The 17,611-nt window shown below is 36.1% G+C and overlaps 1 protein-coding gene across 8 annotated transcripts in view; it reads right to left on the bottom strand.

Moving 5' to 3' along the window:
- Positions 1-17,611, bottom strand: part of camk2a (calcium/calmodulin-dependent protein kinase II alpha) — a 901,358-nt gene that overhangs the window by 375,937 nt on the left and 507,810 nt on the right. For all 8 annotated transcript variants that reach the window (XM_065287693.1, XM_065287692.1, XM_065287695.1 and 5 more), the window contains 2 exons: positions 5,303-5,345; positions 3,704-3,744 (listed from right to left, as the gene is read on the bottom strand). In XM_065287693.1, the coding sequence (XP_065143765.1) occupies positions 3,704-3,744; positions 5,303-5,345 (84 nt within the window). The remainder of the gene's footprint in view (positions 1-3,703; positions 3,745-5,302; positions 5,346-17,611) is intronic.

The raw sequence follows: 17,611 nt of genomic DNA, 5'->3' as shown, positions 1-17,611 counted from the left end.
CACCGATAGTGTACACACATGGTGGGACACAATATTTCTGAAACAGAAAAATACATACTCTTCACACGTCTCACAAAATCTTTATCTGTCTCTATAAAAACGATTATCTACATAAAATATTGTTAAAGAAAATCATTAAATAATGTGGGTTTTTTTGTCTTGTTCTAGTTGAAGACATCTGTATCTACCTCAAAGAAGACATGGAGAGACACATTAAAGAAAATGTGGTAAGTGTATGTCAACCTACTCTATTTTTATATCTCTATTTATACATGTATGTATACTATGTATGTATGTGTACGTGTATGCATGTGTATGTGTGTGTATATAAATATCTTATGGATAACTAGATGTTTAAACAAGGTGATTATCTGTTTTCAGGTCTTTTGATGGTTTTGTGACTAATGTTCTATTATTTTACACGTTTGAATCAGTCTACATATTTTAAATATCAGAGTTTGTAAAACAATTTGCCTGCACATTTTTGAAAATTTCACTTCGACTGCTATTGGGACTGATTTTTTTTGTTGTTCTTCTCCAGAATTGTGAAATTGGTGAGTTGGGGATTGCACAGACAGTGGAAGTTTTGCAAAACCTACTTGGTGTCACACATGGGTGTGAAATTGTTTTTTGGACTCATTTATGCACTTAAACTGAACTACCTGAAGAACCTCAAGTGCACCTTTGACCTTTCAAAAAATCCTAATGGAACTGGACTTGATACAACCAAGCAATCACTGAAAGATGCTTCAGTGAATACCTGACAGACACGCTGTGACATCCCCCTCAAAGTGGGTACATTTTTGTACATTTATAAGTGAACTTTTTAACATTAAAGGAATATTGCACTTTCATTAAACAAAAATCCTGATAATTTACTGTCTGTCATCGAAGATGTTTGTCTTTTTTTGTTCAGTCGAGAAGAAATTAAGGTTTTAGACCTTATTGGACCTCAACAGTTTAGTTTCAATGCAGTTTAAAATTGTAGTTTCAAAGCAGCTTTAAAGGGCTCTAAACGATCCCAACTGAGGCATAAGGGTTTTATCTATCCAAAAGATTATCATTTTTGGCAAGAAAACTTTTAAAACACAACTTCTTGTCTTGCATTATCCATGTGACACACAGTGCGACATTGCGTACTACATAATAACATTTAATGGTTATACATCACAAATGTCAAACGCACATTTGTGGACCATTTTAAATAATAAACGGACCCAAAGACAAATAATTAGTATCATTCCACATACAACAACATCTGAACGCTCCTCTTTCTCCTCGCTTGTAAACACTGGAGCGGTAGTTTCAATTATGTCATGCTAGCGTGTCACACAGCTAGTGCAAAACATTGTGATTTAAAAGTCATCTTTTATTTTTATTTTTGAAAATGACAATCGTTTAGCTAGATAAGACCCTTATTTGGGAACATTTAGAGAGCCCTTTTAAATCTGCATTGAAACTGTAAACTTGAGGTCGAATAAAGTCTTAAATTGAGAAAAATCCTGGAATCTTTAACTCAAACTTTATTTCTTATTGACTGAACAAAGCAAAACATAAACATATGAGGTTAGAAAATTAGAAAATTGGAATATTCCTTTAACAATTTAAAAAGTTGAAAAGTTTTTGAAAAATGTAATTGATGTATATCTAACATGTAATTAAAGATGCATGAAAATTGTTAATGGCACACAGCCACTCAAAACACTGAGCCATGTGCCATTTTTTTCATCCAATCATGTCACAGATTTCTGAAAATGTTAAAGTAATGTTGTTGTCCCTGATTTATGTCTACCTCGAGTTTTACAGGGGTTTTTGTATTTCTGCAGCCTGTTAAAATGTTTGCTCTTATTTGTGGAATGAGGTTGATTGTGGCTGAAATGTCTGAAACAAACTTATTTATTTATTTTTGCACACAATACGAGGTGTATAAGCCATGGCTGTAGTTGTTAGCTGCTCTTTTTTGCTGCCTTATGAGTAATGCCTTGAAGTATTAAATAAATTGATAAAATATAAAACCAATTGGTCTGGCTATTCTTTTTTTAGTGTGTGTGTTTTTTTGTTATAGCATATTGTGATTTAGGAGGGTGAATGGGGGAGTAATACAAATGTATAAATGGTTTATTAGTAAGATACCTAAATGTAATGCATTTTAAGTGAATTGGGTTTATTAATAAAGAATACATTCCATTTGTTTTATGCATTTAAAACACATTGGATTAAGTAAAACTATACACATACATTTTACTGGTTTCATTTACATATATCTAAAAAAAATCTATCATATAAAGTTTATTTGTTTTTTTTAGATTAAAAGTATGTAATCCAAATGGATGGAAATGTTACATGTAATCAAAATACATAAATCTTATGAATTAGGCCTAAATATTTTTTTGAGTGATACATTTGGCAAATAAAGCACTGAAAACAACATAATTTTCATTTTATGTGGAGCCGATGTTTATGCTGCATCTTCTTCCCAAAGCACTAATTGGAATTCGTCCTCGGTCTGTGTGTGTGCACATGTTTAAGTGCACTTAACAAATGTAGGCATGTCAGAATTACACTTCTGTAGCCTTTTTTAATGTTTGATGAAAAGACAGAGACTTAAGAAAAATTATGTAGACTAATAATTTAAGTTTAATGTCCTGATGATCAGCCTACTTATTTGTATTTCCTACAGCTGACGTGGAATGTTATTAACCGATTCGTGAACTTTATTTTTTTGTTCTAACCAGTTCAGGAACGTCAATTTTAGGGTTGAACCGGAAACGTTAAAATACTGTTTCTGTTCGGAACAAAAAATTGGGGGAAAATTCTGGTTCAAAGCCCTGCTTCTTAGTGTTCTAAAATGTGTTAAGACATTCACTATAAATACAAAAGACATCACATGGGACAAATATGTTACATTTTATGGCACTGGGAATGAATATTATTAAATGATAATATTCATTCCCGCTGCCATAAAATGTAACATATTTGCATTTTGGTACAGTAGACCATAACATAATTTATACTTCATAAACTTTTTGTTTTTAGAAACAATTCAGGTTCATTGAAAATAGTCAGAACGTTCTTAAATTGGTTATTGCTATTGCATTTTGGAGCGTGCAGCGCATTTACTCACCACTGCTAATAATATTAATGATAATAAAATTACATTTAAAATGGTGATTTTTACATGTCAATGTTTTATGTAAAAGACTTGAAAAATGAGAGACATTTTATTAAAGTTAAATGAGATCAAAGCAAAATCTAAATCTTTTCACGTACCCCCTGGAAATTCTTCACATACTCCTTGATTGAGAATCACTGCTGTAGTTAACCCAAAAATTACAATTCTGCTATTTACTGTTTGTTTTCATTTACTTTACCTATGTGATTACAAACCAATAACAAACACAAAATAATTTTTTTATGAAACAGAAGATTATTTTCCACAATATTGTTTTCAAAAGAAGATTGGTAATACAGCTTTGCTTTCCAAATTTCTTACTGTAGAAAAATATTTTTTAATAGAATAGAATAGAATAGAATAGAATAGAATAGAATAGAATAGAATAGAATAGAATAGAGAATAAGAATAAGAATAGAATAATTTGTGGACAACAAAGTTATAATTTATCATCCTCGGTCTTCATTATCATACATAAAATTATTCAGCAGCTGATCAATATCATTTTTTAGGACATGATTTACATTTTACCTTGACACCATCTGTCTTCTTGCTGACCCCACTCTTTCCTCCTGAATGAGACACAAAGAAAAAGAGTGAAATGGCAATAAAAAAGGGCAGAAATGCCCAGAAAAGCATAGTGAAAGGCATAGCACTGGTCAGCTTTTCAACTCAAGTTGTTCTCTGAAGATCTGTTGAGTTCCTGAAACAGGTGTTGGGATTTTACAGTAGACCATAACCACATATTACCCACACCCCAGCCATTTTTAAAGATATTAAACAATACAGTTATTATATATATTTGAAAAAATAATTTTAATTATTTAAAAATCTATTTACATCTGTTATCCACAACAAAATATGTGGCAAGAATTATGCCAGAAATAGAAACACTGCAGAAATAGACCCTCAACAGAACTGAATTATTTCAATAGCTTCATCAATGCCAAGTCAAGTTGTTTTTTTTAAGCTGTCAAGCTATTAATTCCTCATGCAGCAAACTATTTTGTGTAGGCATGTCCCAACTATTTTTTTAAACATAAACCTACTATTTTAAGCTTCTTTGGGAGCATACATTTGTAATATACAGCTATACGTTTAACAGTCCCAACATTGATAAGTAATTTTATGTGTGTATGTGTGTGTACCTGGTAATTATTACGTTGTGGGGACCAATTGTCCACACAAAGATAGGAATACCAGTAATACCAGTACCCATGAGGAAACAAGCTTATAAATCAAACAAAATTATGTTTCTTGAAAATATGAAGTAGGAGAAAGGTTTCTGTGGTGGTTGGGGTTAGGGACTGGGGTAGGTAAGGGGAATAGAATATACATTTTGTATGGTATACAATGCATTACGTCTATGGAATGTCCCCACAAAACATGGAAACCAGAATGTGTGTGTGCATATAAATGTGTATATATATATATATATATATATATATATATATATATATATATATATATATCATGCGGTAATGAATGTTAGAATGGTTGGCAAAAGCTACAGCTGTTAAACTTGTCACCATAACAGAATTTCATGGCAGATGGAGAAATCTATTTTAGATCAGCTGAGACATATCTGACCTTTTACAGATATCACCAACAACCAACCACCATAATAAAGGAAACAAGCAGTTTACAAATTACCTACAGTATATTGCTCAATATAGGGCTTAGCACTATTGTCATTTGTCAATTGTTGTCAATTATTGAATGTTCTATAACTTTAATTAATTAATTTGATTTTTTTTTTTCAGTAAAAGCAGGACACTAATTCATATTATTGACTAAATCTTAATCACTAAATAAAAATATTTTTCGATTTTAGTCATGTTTGGGGCATAACAATTAACACCATATATTAATCAACGGTTCCACAAGCACTAACAATTTTTTGTATTTGTATTGTATTTATTTTTTTGTAAAAACATTTTTAACAGTTTTAGTCTTAACCAACCATTTGAAAACTAATTAAAATAAAACAAGCACATTAAGAAAGACTAGCAAATGTACAAACTATTTTACAATAATGTATGAGAATCCCTTATTTGCTTTCCTAAATCATTAAATAGTCAGATTAAAACACAATAGTAGACAATGGAAAGAAAAAAAACCTATAGTTACCCGAAAAGTTCCTTGTGACCAGCATTGTAGTGAGAATAGCACCCTGAAAGCAAGAATAGAAAGAATTAAAGCTGCAAGCAGCGATGAAAGGGCCCTCACACCGATGGCCAGCGCCAGACGATGGCCTTAGGCAGGGGTGCCCAAACTTTGTCCTGGAGGGTCGGTGTCCTGCAGAGTTTAGGTCCAACTTGACTCATCACACCTGCCTGGAAGTTTGTAGCATGCTAGTAAGACCTTAATTAGCTGCTTCAGATGTGTTTGATTTGGAGCTAAACTCTGCAGGACACAGGCCCTCCAGGACCAAGTTTGGACACCCCTGGCCTTAGGAAAGCAGTGAACAGTGGGGGATATGTATTTAAGTGGGTAAATATAGGAAGAATAGGGCAATGTTATTTTGCAGCAGGATGTGCAATAACTAAAACTGAATAGTGTACATAAATGCCTTCAGTACTAGAGTCTTGTTAAAGAGCCAGTAAGATGCACATTTTAAGCATCCTATCACTGTTTATAAGTCCCGGGCAACAGATTTAAGGTCAAAAAACAATTTTTTTATCATTTTCTCAAAATATAAATTTAATACTACCCCATTTCTCGGAGATCCCCAAACGATTTGTGTGAAGCCGTTCAATGACTCAGTCGGCCTAAACCCCACCTTTCAGTAGCCTACTCTGCTCTGATTGGTCAACTGACACAGGCTCCGCACAGACCATTGATCAGTGGCACAGACCAACAATAGTGCAACATGTATTGACTTAGTGCTAACATGACTTACTGAGAAGACATTAGTGTCATAAATACACATCATTGATCATTTTCCAAGTTATAAAACGATGACAGACACTTATATTTTTACACTCATTTAAGCAAGTATGAAGCTAAACGGGCCATAACAAAAATGTAAACACTAGTGCACATGTGTTAGCTGCTTTCTAGTGCAACTTTCTATCAAGACATTAAGAGTTTAAGCACCAACTGTACAGGATCTATTTATTTAGTGTAGTCACTCCCCATGAGCATTGTTTTTCCTATTGGTGGTTTGGCATGCGTAGTGATATTTATGTCCTGTTCTTTCTTTCTCTCGAAGTAAACAATTGAACGCAAGGGGAAGTTTACCTCCGTTGTGAGAGTGAATCATATGATGTAGTCCAGGGGTAGGCAACGTCGGTCCTGGAGTGCCGATGTCCTGCAGATTTCCGCTCCAACCCTGATAAAACCTTGGCTACAGGTTTCAGGTGACTTTTTAGACCTTGATTAGCTTGTTCAGGTGTGCTTGATTAGAGCTGGAGCCAAACTCTGCAGGACATCGGCACTCCAGGACCGACGTTGCCTACCCGTGATGTAGTCGTTGGGATACAACACCAACATACACATCATTCATCATTAGTCCAAGTTATAAAAATGACCACAGACACTAAAATTCTTCATTAAGCAAGTATGTAGCTAACCCGGCAACATGCATTGCTAGCGCAGCTTACTGATAAGACATTACAGTAAACCAAAAATTTTAGAACACTAAAATTATAAACACAAAAGGAAAATAAACACAATAAAATAATCATACTTACAGATTGTGGTTCCCTGCTGAAAAAAACAGCATACCAGCAAGACCAGCATATGTTGTGTTTTGGTGCTGGTTTGCTAGTGAACACCAGCTAAACCAGCATTAGCACCAGCTAAACCAGCACCAAACCAGCATTAGCACCAGCTAAACCAGCACCAAACCAACATTAGCACCAGCATCCCATGCTGGTCATACCAGCAAGACCAGCATATGTTGTGTTTTGGTGCTGGTTTGCTAGTGACCACCAGCTAAACCAGTGTCAAACCAGCATAGACCAGCATAATTCTCATGCTGGTCCATGCTGGTTTGATGCCGTTTTTTTTTTCAGAAGGGTTAGGAGAGGCATGTTGTTCCAAATAAAGTGGGTACTGAACCATCTTTAATTGCTAAACGTTTAGTAAATCCCTCAGTGAAAAAGTATTTTAACCACTGATTCTTCACAGCCAAATATTTATTAAATCCCTCTTTGAAAAAAGTAATTTTAACACGGATTATTCATATCTTCATCCTTTGATAGTGAAAACAACACAAACTTGCCTTCACAGCTGAAAACACAGTGGCCCTCATTTATCAAACGTGCGTACACCAAATTTCCAGCGTACACCTGGCGTACACCCAAAACCACGGTGACTTTGAGATTTATCAATATGGACGTTGGCGTACGGCACGCTCAAATCCTACGCCAGCTCAGGAGGTGGTGTACACACATTTTGAGTTAGTGCAGAAATGCGCAAACAATTCCTAACACCACAAACCTCACTGACAAACTAAAATATGATATATTATGATGACCCACTGTAACAAAAACATAGTAATTATAAACGTCAGTGTTTATTTTTATGCAACAATGTTCAATGTTTAATTTGTGAGACTTTACCAAAGCATTTGATTTGTAGGCATATGTATTCCTTCAGTTGAGAGCCTGGGCGCTTTACCTGACGTTTCAGGGCAAAGCATGTGAGCGGAGCGGAGCCTTGAGCGGTGCGGTAATATTACCATCAAAGCGCCTCTCTAAAAAGTCTGCTCGCTCAGCACCGCTCGTTGAACCCAGAACGCCCTTTGATAATTTGCTAGTTCGAGAATCTGTAAAAACGTCTAGCAATAAGTTATGGAATTCAAGCCTTATTCATAAATGTAAAGTAAAAATTAAAGTTAAGATTGGACTGGAAGAAAACATTGAAAGGAAGTGCAGAGAGACTGTAAAAGTTAGCAAATATTCATCCTGGAATCTGAAGCGGCACATTGCAAGAAAGCACAAGGATGTGCTACGAAAACATGGTAATAATGCATCAAAAGGTAAGCTAGTTACATACCATTCGATGATAAATAAATAGCTACACATGAACAGGTAAAGTAAAATGTTTGTGTTGAATGGAGCCATAAATCCGATCATGATGACAAGCGGACAAAATCATGGCTACGAATTATCTTTTATGCTACATTATTGACGCTTCTTTTTCTTATTTAGTCTAAAGTATGGCCATAAATATAAAATTTGTTCCCAATATTCAACAGTTTGTTTCTTGGAATTAATTATTATAATATTTCGTAATTACTATTACAATTATTATTACTTCAAATTATGAATTAGCCTAGTTAAACATGTGGATGTCGTGGAAACAAATTGTTAATTTGAATTAAATCCGGAGCTCCGAATCAAACAGGGCCCGGTTCCCCAAAACGTTCTTATCGCTAAGAAGTTCTTAACCTATTCCTTAACCTCTCTCTTAACTCTATGGCACGATTCCCAAAACGTTCGTACGCTAAGTATATCTTCTGTAAGTCACACTTTCGTAAGGTTGGTCTGGACCATTCGTAAGCTCTCTCTTAGCGTTGTTTGAGCGCAAAACGCTATCGCCGCTGTCTTTAGAAATCAGCGCAGCGCAGTACAAGTCAAACTATGGTATGCTGACAATGATTTTATGTTATGGACATTTGTAAGACTTATAATAAAAAATGTTTGCAATGGATACGGGACTATTTATGCAGTTGACTTTATTTGGTATCAGAACTAATGAATCAAAGACGGCGCCGGTGTTTGTTCCTCTTTGAAGTCTGTTCCCTCTATGTTTATAGCGTTTTCATCACGTTACATTAATAATTTAGTTAGAAAGATTAAAGATTTCAATTGGTTATACTAAAAAGCAATAATATCATGTGTTCTATTATACAATTTATTAAATATTTCATATTTGACAGTTTTATGTCTTTTAACATATAGCCTGTCTTTTTCTTTTCTTTTTTCTCTACTGTTTGTTTTAAAACTGTTATGTTTCCAAACATAATAAATATATAAATAATATGATTTATACTGTAAAAATAATTGACTTACAATCAAGAACAGTCAAGATACATTACATAAATGCACACATAAACATCTCAGTAGCCATTAAAACTTTCAATGTATATAAAGAATAAACGTACTGTATAATGTGAAAAAATGCTATAAAAACAATACACTAAAGGGAAACATGGGGGAACAGACTTCCACACAACACCGGCCGCGTAACTGTTTAGTCCATGCCAATTTATTTATTCTTCAACCCTTAAACCTTTTGACATTTTGTCTGACGTGGCTAAATAAAAAAAATCGCCTTCTAAGACAACTCATTATGGAGCTGCTAGATCTTCTTAGACCATATTCTCTATCTAACTAGGTTGCTTTTTATTGAAAACATAAATGGTAAGTAATAGCCTACCGCATTAAACAGAAATACTGCAATCAATTCTGATTGTTAAGTACCTTAACAGTCGTATAAAAGTGTATTACATATTTTTTTAAAGTCAAAACCCATGTCAAGAAGCGGCACAAGTGGCACAACGGGATAAGGAGGGTGGATAAAGAGCGAGGGATACCCGGTTCGTCTACCCGTATTACTGACAATTTGATCATTTAATTAATAGTCTATATTTTACGGATAACTTAAACTATGTTAAAATAAATGTGACTGGAATAATTTGAGTAATGTTCCATTTGTATATAACGTGTTGTCTTTCTTAACGTCGTAATGCACCTTCGCGTGAAGTGGAAAATCGATCCCTGAGTGATCGATTGCAAATAATTCAGCATCTTCACTTGGGACAGCGCCATTGTACGTCGTTCTTAGAGGCAGCGTGTTAAGAAGCTCCTTAAGAGACACTTCGGGGAACACACTTAGGAACATCAACAACTTTGGTAAGATATATCTTTTTGAGTCTTCTTAGCACGCTAAGAGTGAACGTTATCGGGGAACCGGGCCCTGGATCTTAGCTAACAAACAATTGTATGTAAATACAGAAAAACACACTACAAAAGTTACTACATCATTTTAAAATATTATTTTTAAAAAACTTAACCGAACCATTAAGCAGACATATAATTTAGATGTAAGCAACAGTAAATAATAATAATAATAATAATAAATAATTATTCTTCTAAATATCCATGAAGCGTCTTTAATAATAAAAAATAATAATACAAATATTACAAAACGTCATCCAATTATTAATGTGTCTTTAATCCCGCTCTTTAAACTCCGAAATAAAACAATTTTGTTTCTTTCCACTTCCCTGGTTTCTCGTCTTTGCCGTCTTCCATGTGTCAATGTCGTAAAATGAGGGCGTGGGTGAGGTGGAGACTTGAATTTATATGGTCGTGTTATTCTAATGACGATCGTTTTCAGCCGCGGCATTTATGAAGGGCAGATATTGCTTACACCTGAATTTCAGAGGTACGCACAGCTTCATAAATCAGGCGGTGAGAGGAGTGTAAGCATAATCTTACGCCAACATATACGCCCGTTTCTACGCAAGAATGATAAATGAGGGCCAGTGTCTTCTTGATATGTTTACACACTAAATTGCTGAAGTGTCTTTGGGCAGGTCAGAGTTTTTGTTTCTCCCGGGCAAGACTATAGGCAGAGATTTTTATGCAAAGTGTTTGTATCTACGTAGATAGAGACAGGCAGATTCAAACTATATGAAGATGTGATGGCCCAAGAAGCGCCCACACATTAGCGGTAATGTAGACCACACCCTTGCATACACATGTTTATTCTTGATTTAATCATTAAAATAGTTTATTTCAGGATTTGTTAAAATAATCACACACAACAGTTAAGTCATTTATTCTTTATTTCTTTGGTTAATATTACATGTTCATTTACATCATTTCTGATTTGGAGTGCACACAAATTAGTTATGTTGTATCTGTTATTTATACTTTTTTCTATTTGAGTTTAAGTTTACCGTAATAAGGTCTATGGAAGCCTTCAGCCGTATTGTCCTGGGAGTGACAAAAAAATTGAAATTGAAAAGAGTCCTGTTGGAAACCGAGATTTAAAGTGATGGTTCCTACTGGATGTACCATGTGTTAAGACTGCATGGGGGAGGGCTTGTGATAATGGAATAATAGAAGTCTTTAAATTAATTTCATTAGTTGTGTGTTTATGATTAGTTTAAATTTGTATTTTTTGAGCTTTAATTCAAAATGTATTTGCTTGATTATATCTGGACTTTGTTTAATATTATATGTTAAGTGTAATGTGAATTTGTTTCCCCTTTTGTATTGTAATGGGCCCATCTTTCCCTTTATATGTCATTTGCTTTGTTCATTTGGTTGGTCTGGTTTGTTGCAACAAGTTTTGATTTCGTATGCTGTTTTGGTTGACTTCAGTTGGGTTCAAATGAAGACCCATTACTTTTGCCAAAAAGACTTTGTGTTCTTTTTTCCTGACCGCTCAGGTCCCTCACAGACCTGTGATTCAGAGTCGACTCCCTACTTTAGAAGCCAATAACTATTAATCATGCACTTTTTGGTTTAACTACTTTGCACATTGTTTACATTGATGGACAGCTACATGATACACTGCAATACAGGTAATTTTCGATTTTGCATCTGTGTGGCTCTTAAAACATTAGGGCGCACTCACATTATCCAAACCCAACCAAGCCTCAGTGCGATTGTCACCCCTCCCTACTCCCCCAGATGCACGCACTTACACTGTACTTTTATCGATCCGAGCCCGGGTGCGCTTTTGTCATTAAGATGCAATTGTTTTGAAAGAAGTAAAACGCTCTCTTAACACTGGATCCCACCGTACTGCTGAGTCGTTTGGTGCACGATTACAGACAGCCCGATTGCGATTGCGCTCACACCACAGCCTTCCGCACCTGAGCCCAAGTATTAAAATCCACCAGTTTTCTAAGTTAACAGACTGTATTAGCAGCATCAGTAACTGTATGGCAAATAACTTCCTTTTGCTAAACTCCAATAAGTCAGAGATACTTTTTAATTGAACCAAATAGCCCCAAACAAAATATGTCAGAATATAATTTGTGATGTTTGACAGCAATCTATCTTTCTATCTATCTTTTTTTTAGAAATATCTCCAATTTCTGCCACACAGCATTCTTCCATCGTAGAAATATGCCATGCTGTCTGCATCAAATGCAGAAAAGCTTATCCATATGTTCTGGACATCATCTACATAATTTTTGGAAATTAATTTATCATGCATTTTCAGAAATAATAGGTGTTCCAATAGACCCATCTCACTTTATTTCTATTTTTGGTGTTACAGCACAAAATATGCACTCAAGTAGCCATGATTGTTAAATTTGATCCTTTTGCACACTACTTTGCCAGAAGATTAATTTTGTTAAAATGGAAAGACCCTCTTCCTCATTCTTTCTTTTTTCGCTGGATTAAAGAGACTTATAAAAATAAAATACTTTCTTTAATGGTCTATAGAGATATTATGTAACTGCCATACCTTTAAGTAATTTGTTGAAAAATGTAGGTAAGGAATACAATCCCAAGATATGTTTACCTTTTCTCTCGCTTCTTTCTTTAATTTGTAAACAATGTAATTGTCTTGTCTGATAGGTATAGGGGTGGGGTATGTTGGGGGGTTTAATTATAAAGTATGTTGTACTGTTTCCGTTTTTTCTTGTTTCTTTTGTTTCATATTATATATTACAAAACTTTGAATAAACAGACCTTATATAAATAAACTGTTTAAAAAAGAAACTGTTGCCTGAGGAAAACAGTATGTACTGGTAGCTCTGCTTCCAATGTTTTTGATAATAGAGTCACCCACTATCAGAGTGCTTGGCTTGCCTGCTGTCTGTAAGGGTCTTGTCATGTTCAGGTCTTTTATTTTGAAGTTCTAGTTCTCATGTTTATGTCTTTTATTTTGAAGTTGTTTATTGCCATGTTTGTCTTTTGTTTCCCTGTTCCATGATGTGTCATGTTTCTATTGGTCTCTTGTCCTTATATATAGCCCCCATGTTGCCATTTTTAGGGGTCAAGCCCAGAATGGGCGAGACCCCTATTGAGATTGTTAGTTTTCTTATTAGGGGTCAAGCCCCGAAGGGGCGAAGACCCCTATTGTATCCGTTAGTTTTCTTTTTATTAGGGGTCAAGCCCCGAAGGGGCGAAGACCCCTATTGTATTTGTTAGTTTTCTTATTATTATTATTATTCTTCTTCTTCTTCCGCCATTGCGGTCTATGGCAGCCCATAGAACCGTACGTAGGAAAGTTATGAAATTTGGCACACTGATAAAGGACAGTCCAATGTGTCCCCACAGCAAATTTGGAGTCTCTAACTCCAACCCTCTAGCGCCACCAACAGTCTAAAGTTGCACTTACGTTTTTGTTTATAACTTCTGACCCGTACGTCCTAGAAACGAAATTCTTGTTTCCTCTGATTCCTTGGCTCAAGACGATTCGACTGGACCCTATGACGTCATTTTCCGTCATGAAAATTTTTCCGCCATTTTGAATTATTCGTAAAACCTACTTTTGCGAACTCGTCCTAGAGCTTTTGCCCGATTTCCACGAAAATCGGTATGTAGCATCTACAGACCCTCACGGCAAAAAGTTATGGAATTCATGTCGATTCGCCAATCTGTTTGCGTAAACCGCGTCAACAAATTTTACGTAGAGTGCAAAAAAACGGATTTGAGGCTGTATCTTCGCCAAACTTAAGCCTATTGAAACGACACTTGGTACTTGTGATGCCAGTCAGGAACTGAGAGCGCATGCCCAGTTTCGTCGCAGCGCCACCTAGTGGTAAGACGAATGTTTTACACACCTATAACTTTGGCTGTGATCGACGTATTTTCATGGGACTTGTTTCCTTGGAGTCCTGAATTGTTGCCGAGTCCAACGATACCAAACATGCCAGAATTGGCCTTACGGTTAACCCTGCGCGGCAAAATAGCACTTAAAAAACACGCGCGAATATCTCCGCGAGCGTAATTCTGATCGACTCGAAAACATCATAGGAAGAATATTGCATTACCTTCTGAACAAAAAGTTCTATTGGCATTGTATTAAAATTTTCATCAGAAATGGCTGAAAATTGCAAAAAACGAAAAATTACCTTTAAATTTTGTGTTTTTACACATAAATGGCTATAACTTCGTAACGCAAAGAGATTTTTTTTACCATATTTGATACCCTGATGTATGAGCATATTTTGAGGCCACACAAAAAAAATTGTATGCTTGCACCACTAGGTGGCCCTATAATTGAGCAAAACCTTTGATATCAAGCCAGCCCTATGGTCATACAACTGTTTCTTCACTAAACTAAAGTGTATAGTCATAAAACTAGCTAGATGTAACACAGTTATGACCTGAGGTTGCATGCACAATTTTGTCATTGCGCCACCTACTGGTTTTGAGATAGAATAACGCATTTTTTGCCTAAAACTACTGCAACAACACTTCTAAAACCATGAGTCATCATGGATTATTCCTTTCATGGCTTTGACTATAATCACTGATGGTTGCCAATTCACTCCCTAGCAACCAATGAGAATACCTTATCAACCGTTTTTGCAAAAGCTATATCTCTGCATCGGAACACCGTAGAGACACGGGGGTGGGCTCTTTTCACTAATTAAACTTGGTTTAACTAGGTTCTTCAGTCTGCTTATCCAATCTCAATTTTACATCCTTTTGGGCCCTTTTCGGCTTGACCCCGGTATTGCTGCTTGCAGCTATATTTATTATTATTCTTCTTCCGCCATTGCGGTCTATGGCAGCCCATAGAACCGTACGTAGGAAAGTTATGAAATTTGGCACACTGATAAAGGACAGTCCAATGTGTCCCCACAGCAAATTTGGAGTCTCTATCTCTAACCCGCTAGCGCCACCAACAGTCCAAAGTTGAACTTATGTTTTTGCTTATAATTTCTGAACCTTAGGTCCTAGAAACGAAATTCTTGTTTCCACTGATTCCCTGGCTCAAGACGATTCGATTGGACCCTATGACGTCATTTTCCGTCATGAAAATGTTTCCGCCATTTTGAATTATTCGTAAAACCTACTTTTGCGAACTCGTCCTAGAGTTTTTACCCGATTGCCGCGAAAATTGGTATGTAGCATCTAGAGACCCTCACGGCAAAAAGTTATCAAAAGAATTTCGATAAACCAATCCGTTGTTGTATAGCGCGTCAACAAATTTTACGTAGAGCGCGAAAAAACAGATTTTAGGCTGTATCTTCGTCAAACTTAGGCCTATTGACACGACACTTGATACTTGTGATGCCAGTCAGGAACTGAGTGTGCATGCACAGTTTCGTCGCAGCGCCACCTAGTGGCCAGACAGATGTTTCTTACACCTATAACTTTGGCTGTGATCAACGTATTTTGACGGGACTTGATTTTTAGGAGTTCTGAATAGTCGCCGAGTCCAACGATACCAAACATGCCAGATTTCGCCTTACGGTTAGCCCTGCGCAGCAAAACAGCACTTAAAAAACATGCGCGAATATCTCCGCGAGCGTTATTCCGATCGACTCGAAAACACCATAGGAAGAACATTGCATTACCTTCTGAACAAAAAGTTCTATTGGCGTTATATTAAAATTTTCATCAGAAATGGCCGAAAATTGCAAAAAACGAAAAATTACCTTTTACAATTTGTGTTTTTATACATAAATTGTTATAACTTCGCAACGAAAAGAAATTTTTTCACCAGATTTGATACACTGATGTATGAGCAGAGTCTGAAACCACACAAAAAAATTGGTATGCCTGAACCACTAGGTGGCCCTATAATTGAACAAAATCTTTCATATCAAGCAAGCCCTATGGTCATACAACTATTTCTTCACTAAACTAAAGTGTATAGTCATAAAACTAGCTAGATGTAACACAGTTATGAACTGAGGTTGCATGCACAACTTTGTCATTGCGCCACCTAGTGGTTTTGAGATAGAAATATGGTATTTTTGCCTAAAACTACTCCAACAGTACATCTAAAATCTTGGGTCATCATGTATTATTCCTTTCATGGCTTGGAGATCATTGGTGCATGCCAATTAACTCCTTAGCAACCAATTAGGATACCTTATCAATCCTTTTTACAAGAGCCATATCTCTGCATCAGAACATCGTAGAGACATGGGGGTGGTCTCTTTTGAATCATTAACACCACTGTAACATTTTGTGAGCTGAGAATTGCCACTGCAAGCACCACTCACATTTTCTTCAGTGTTCTAGTTGTCAATGCTCCTCGAAAAGAGAGGGAGAGATGAAACTGAATGAAAAAACAGCTTTTTTAGCTGATAACTGTTATATTATTTAGTCTGAAATCAAGAGATTTTCCCAGGTTCTTTAAACTGCTCATCCGAATTCAACTTTACTTTCTTATGTGCCCTTTTTGGCTTGACCCCGGCATTGCTGCTTGCAGCTATATTTAGGGGTCAAGCCCCGAAGGGGCGAAGACCCCTATTGTATTTGTTAGTTTTCTTATTATTAGGGGTCAAGCCCCGAAGGGGCGAAGACCCCTATTGTATCCGTTAGTTTTCTTATAATTATTGTTATTCTTCTTCTTCCGCCATTGCGGTCTATGGCAGCCCATAGAACCGTACGTAGGAAAGTTATGAAATTTGGCACACTGATAAAGGACAGTCCAATGTGTCCCCACAGCAAATTTGGAGTCTCTATCTCCAACCCTCTAGCGCCACCAACAGTCCAAAGTTGCACTTACGTTTTTGCTTATAACTTCTGATCCGTAAGTCCTAGAAAAAAAATTCTTGTTTCCTCTAATTCCTTGGCTCAAGACGATTCGATTTGACCCTATGACGTCATTTTCCGTCATGGAAATTTTTCCGCCATTTTGAATTATTCGTAAAACCTACTTTTGCGAACTCGTCCTAGAGCTTTTGCCCAATTTCCACAAAAATCAGTATGTAGCATCTACAGACCCTCACGGCAAAAAGTTATGGAATTCATGTCAATTCGTCCATCCGTTTCCGTAAACCGCGTCAACGAATTTTACGTAGAGCGCAAAAAAACGGATTTGAGGCTGTATCTTTGCCAAACTTAAGCCTATTGACACGATACTTGGTACTTGTGATGCGAGTCAGGAACTTAGGGTGCATGCAGAGTTTCGTCACAGCGCCACCTAGTGGTCATACTTATGCTTTAAACGCCTATAACTTTGGCTCCAATTGACGTATTTTCACGGGACTTGTTTCTTTAGAGTTCTGAATAGTTGCCGAGTCCAACGATACCAAACATGCCAGATTTAGTCTTACGGTTAGCCCTGTGCATTAAAAAAGCGCTTAAAAAACACGCGCGAATAACTCCGCGAGCGTTATTCCGATCGACTCGAAAACACCATAGGAAGAACATTGCATTACCTTCTGAACAAAAAGTTCTATTGGCGTTATATTAAAATTTTCATCAGAAATGGCCGAAAATTGCAAAAAACGAAAAATTACCTTTAAAATTTGTGGTTTTTACACAT

This window comes from Paramisgurnus dabryanus, chromosome 18, assembly GCF_030506205.2.
Source record: "Paramisgurnus dabryanus chromosome 18, PD_genome_1.1, whole genome shotgun sequence".
NCBI lineage: Eukaryota > Metazoa > Chordata > Actinopteri > Cypriniformes > Cobitidae > Paramisgurnus > Paramisgurnus dabryanus.
Note: the sequence above shows the minus strand (reverse complement) of the source record. Positions and strands in the feature narration are given on the sequence as shown.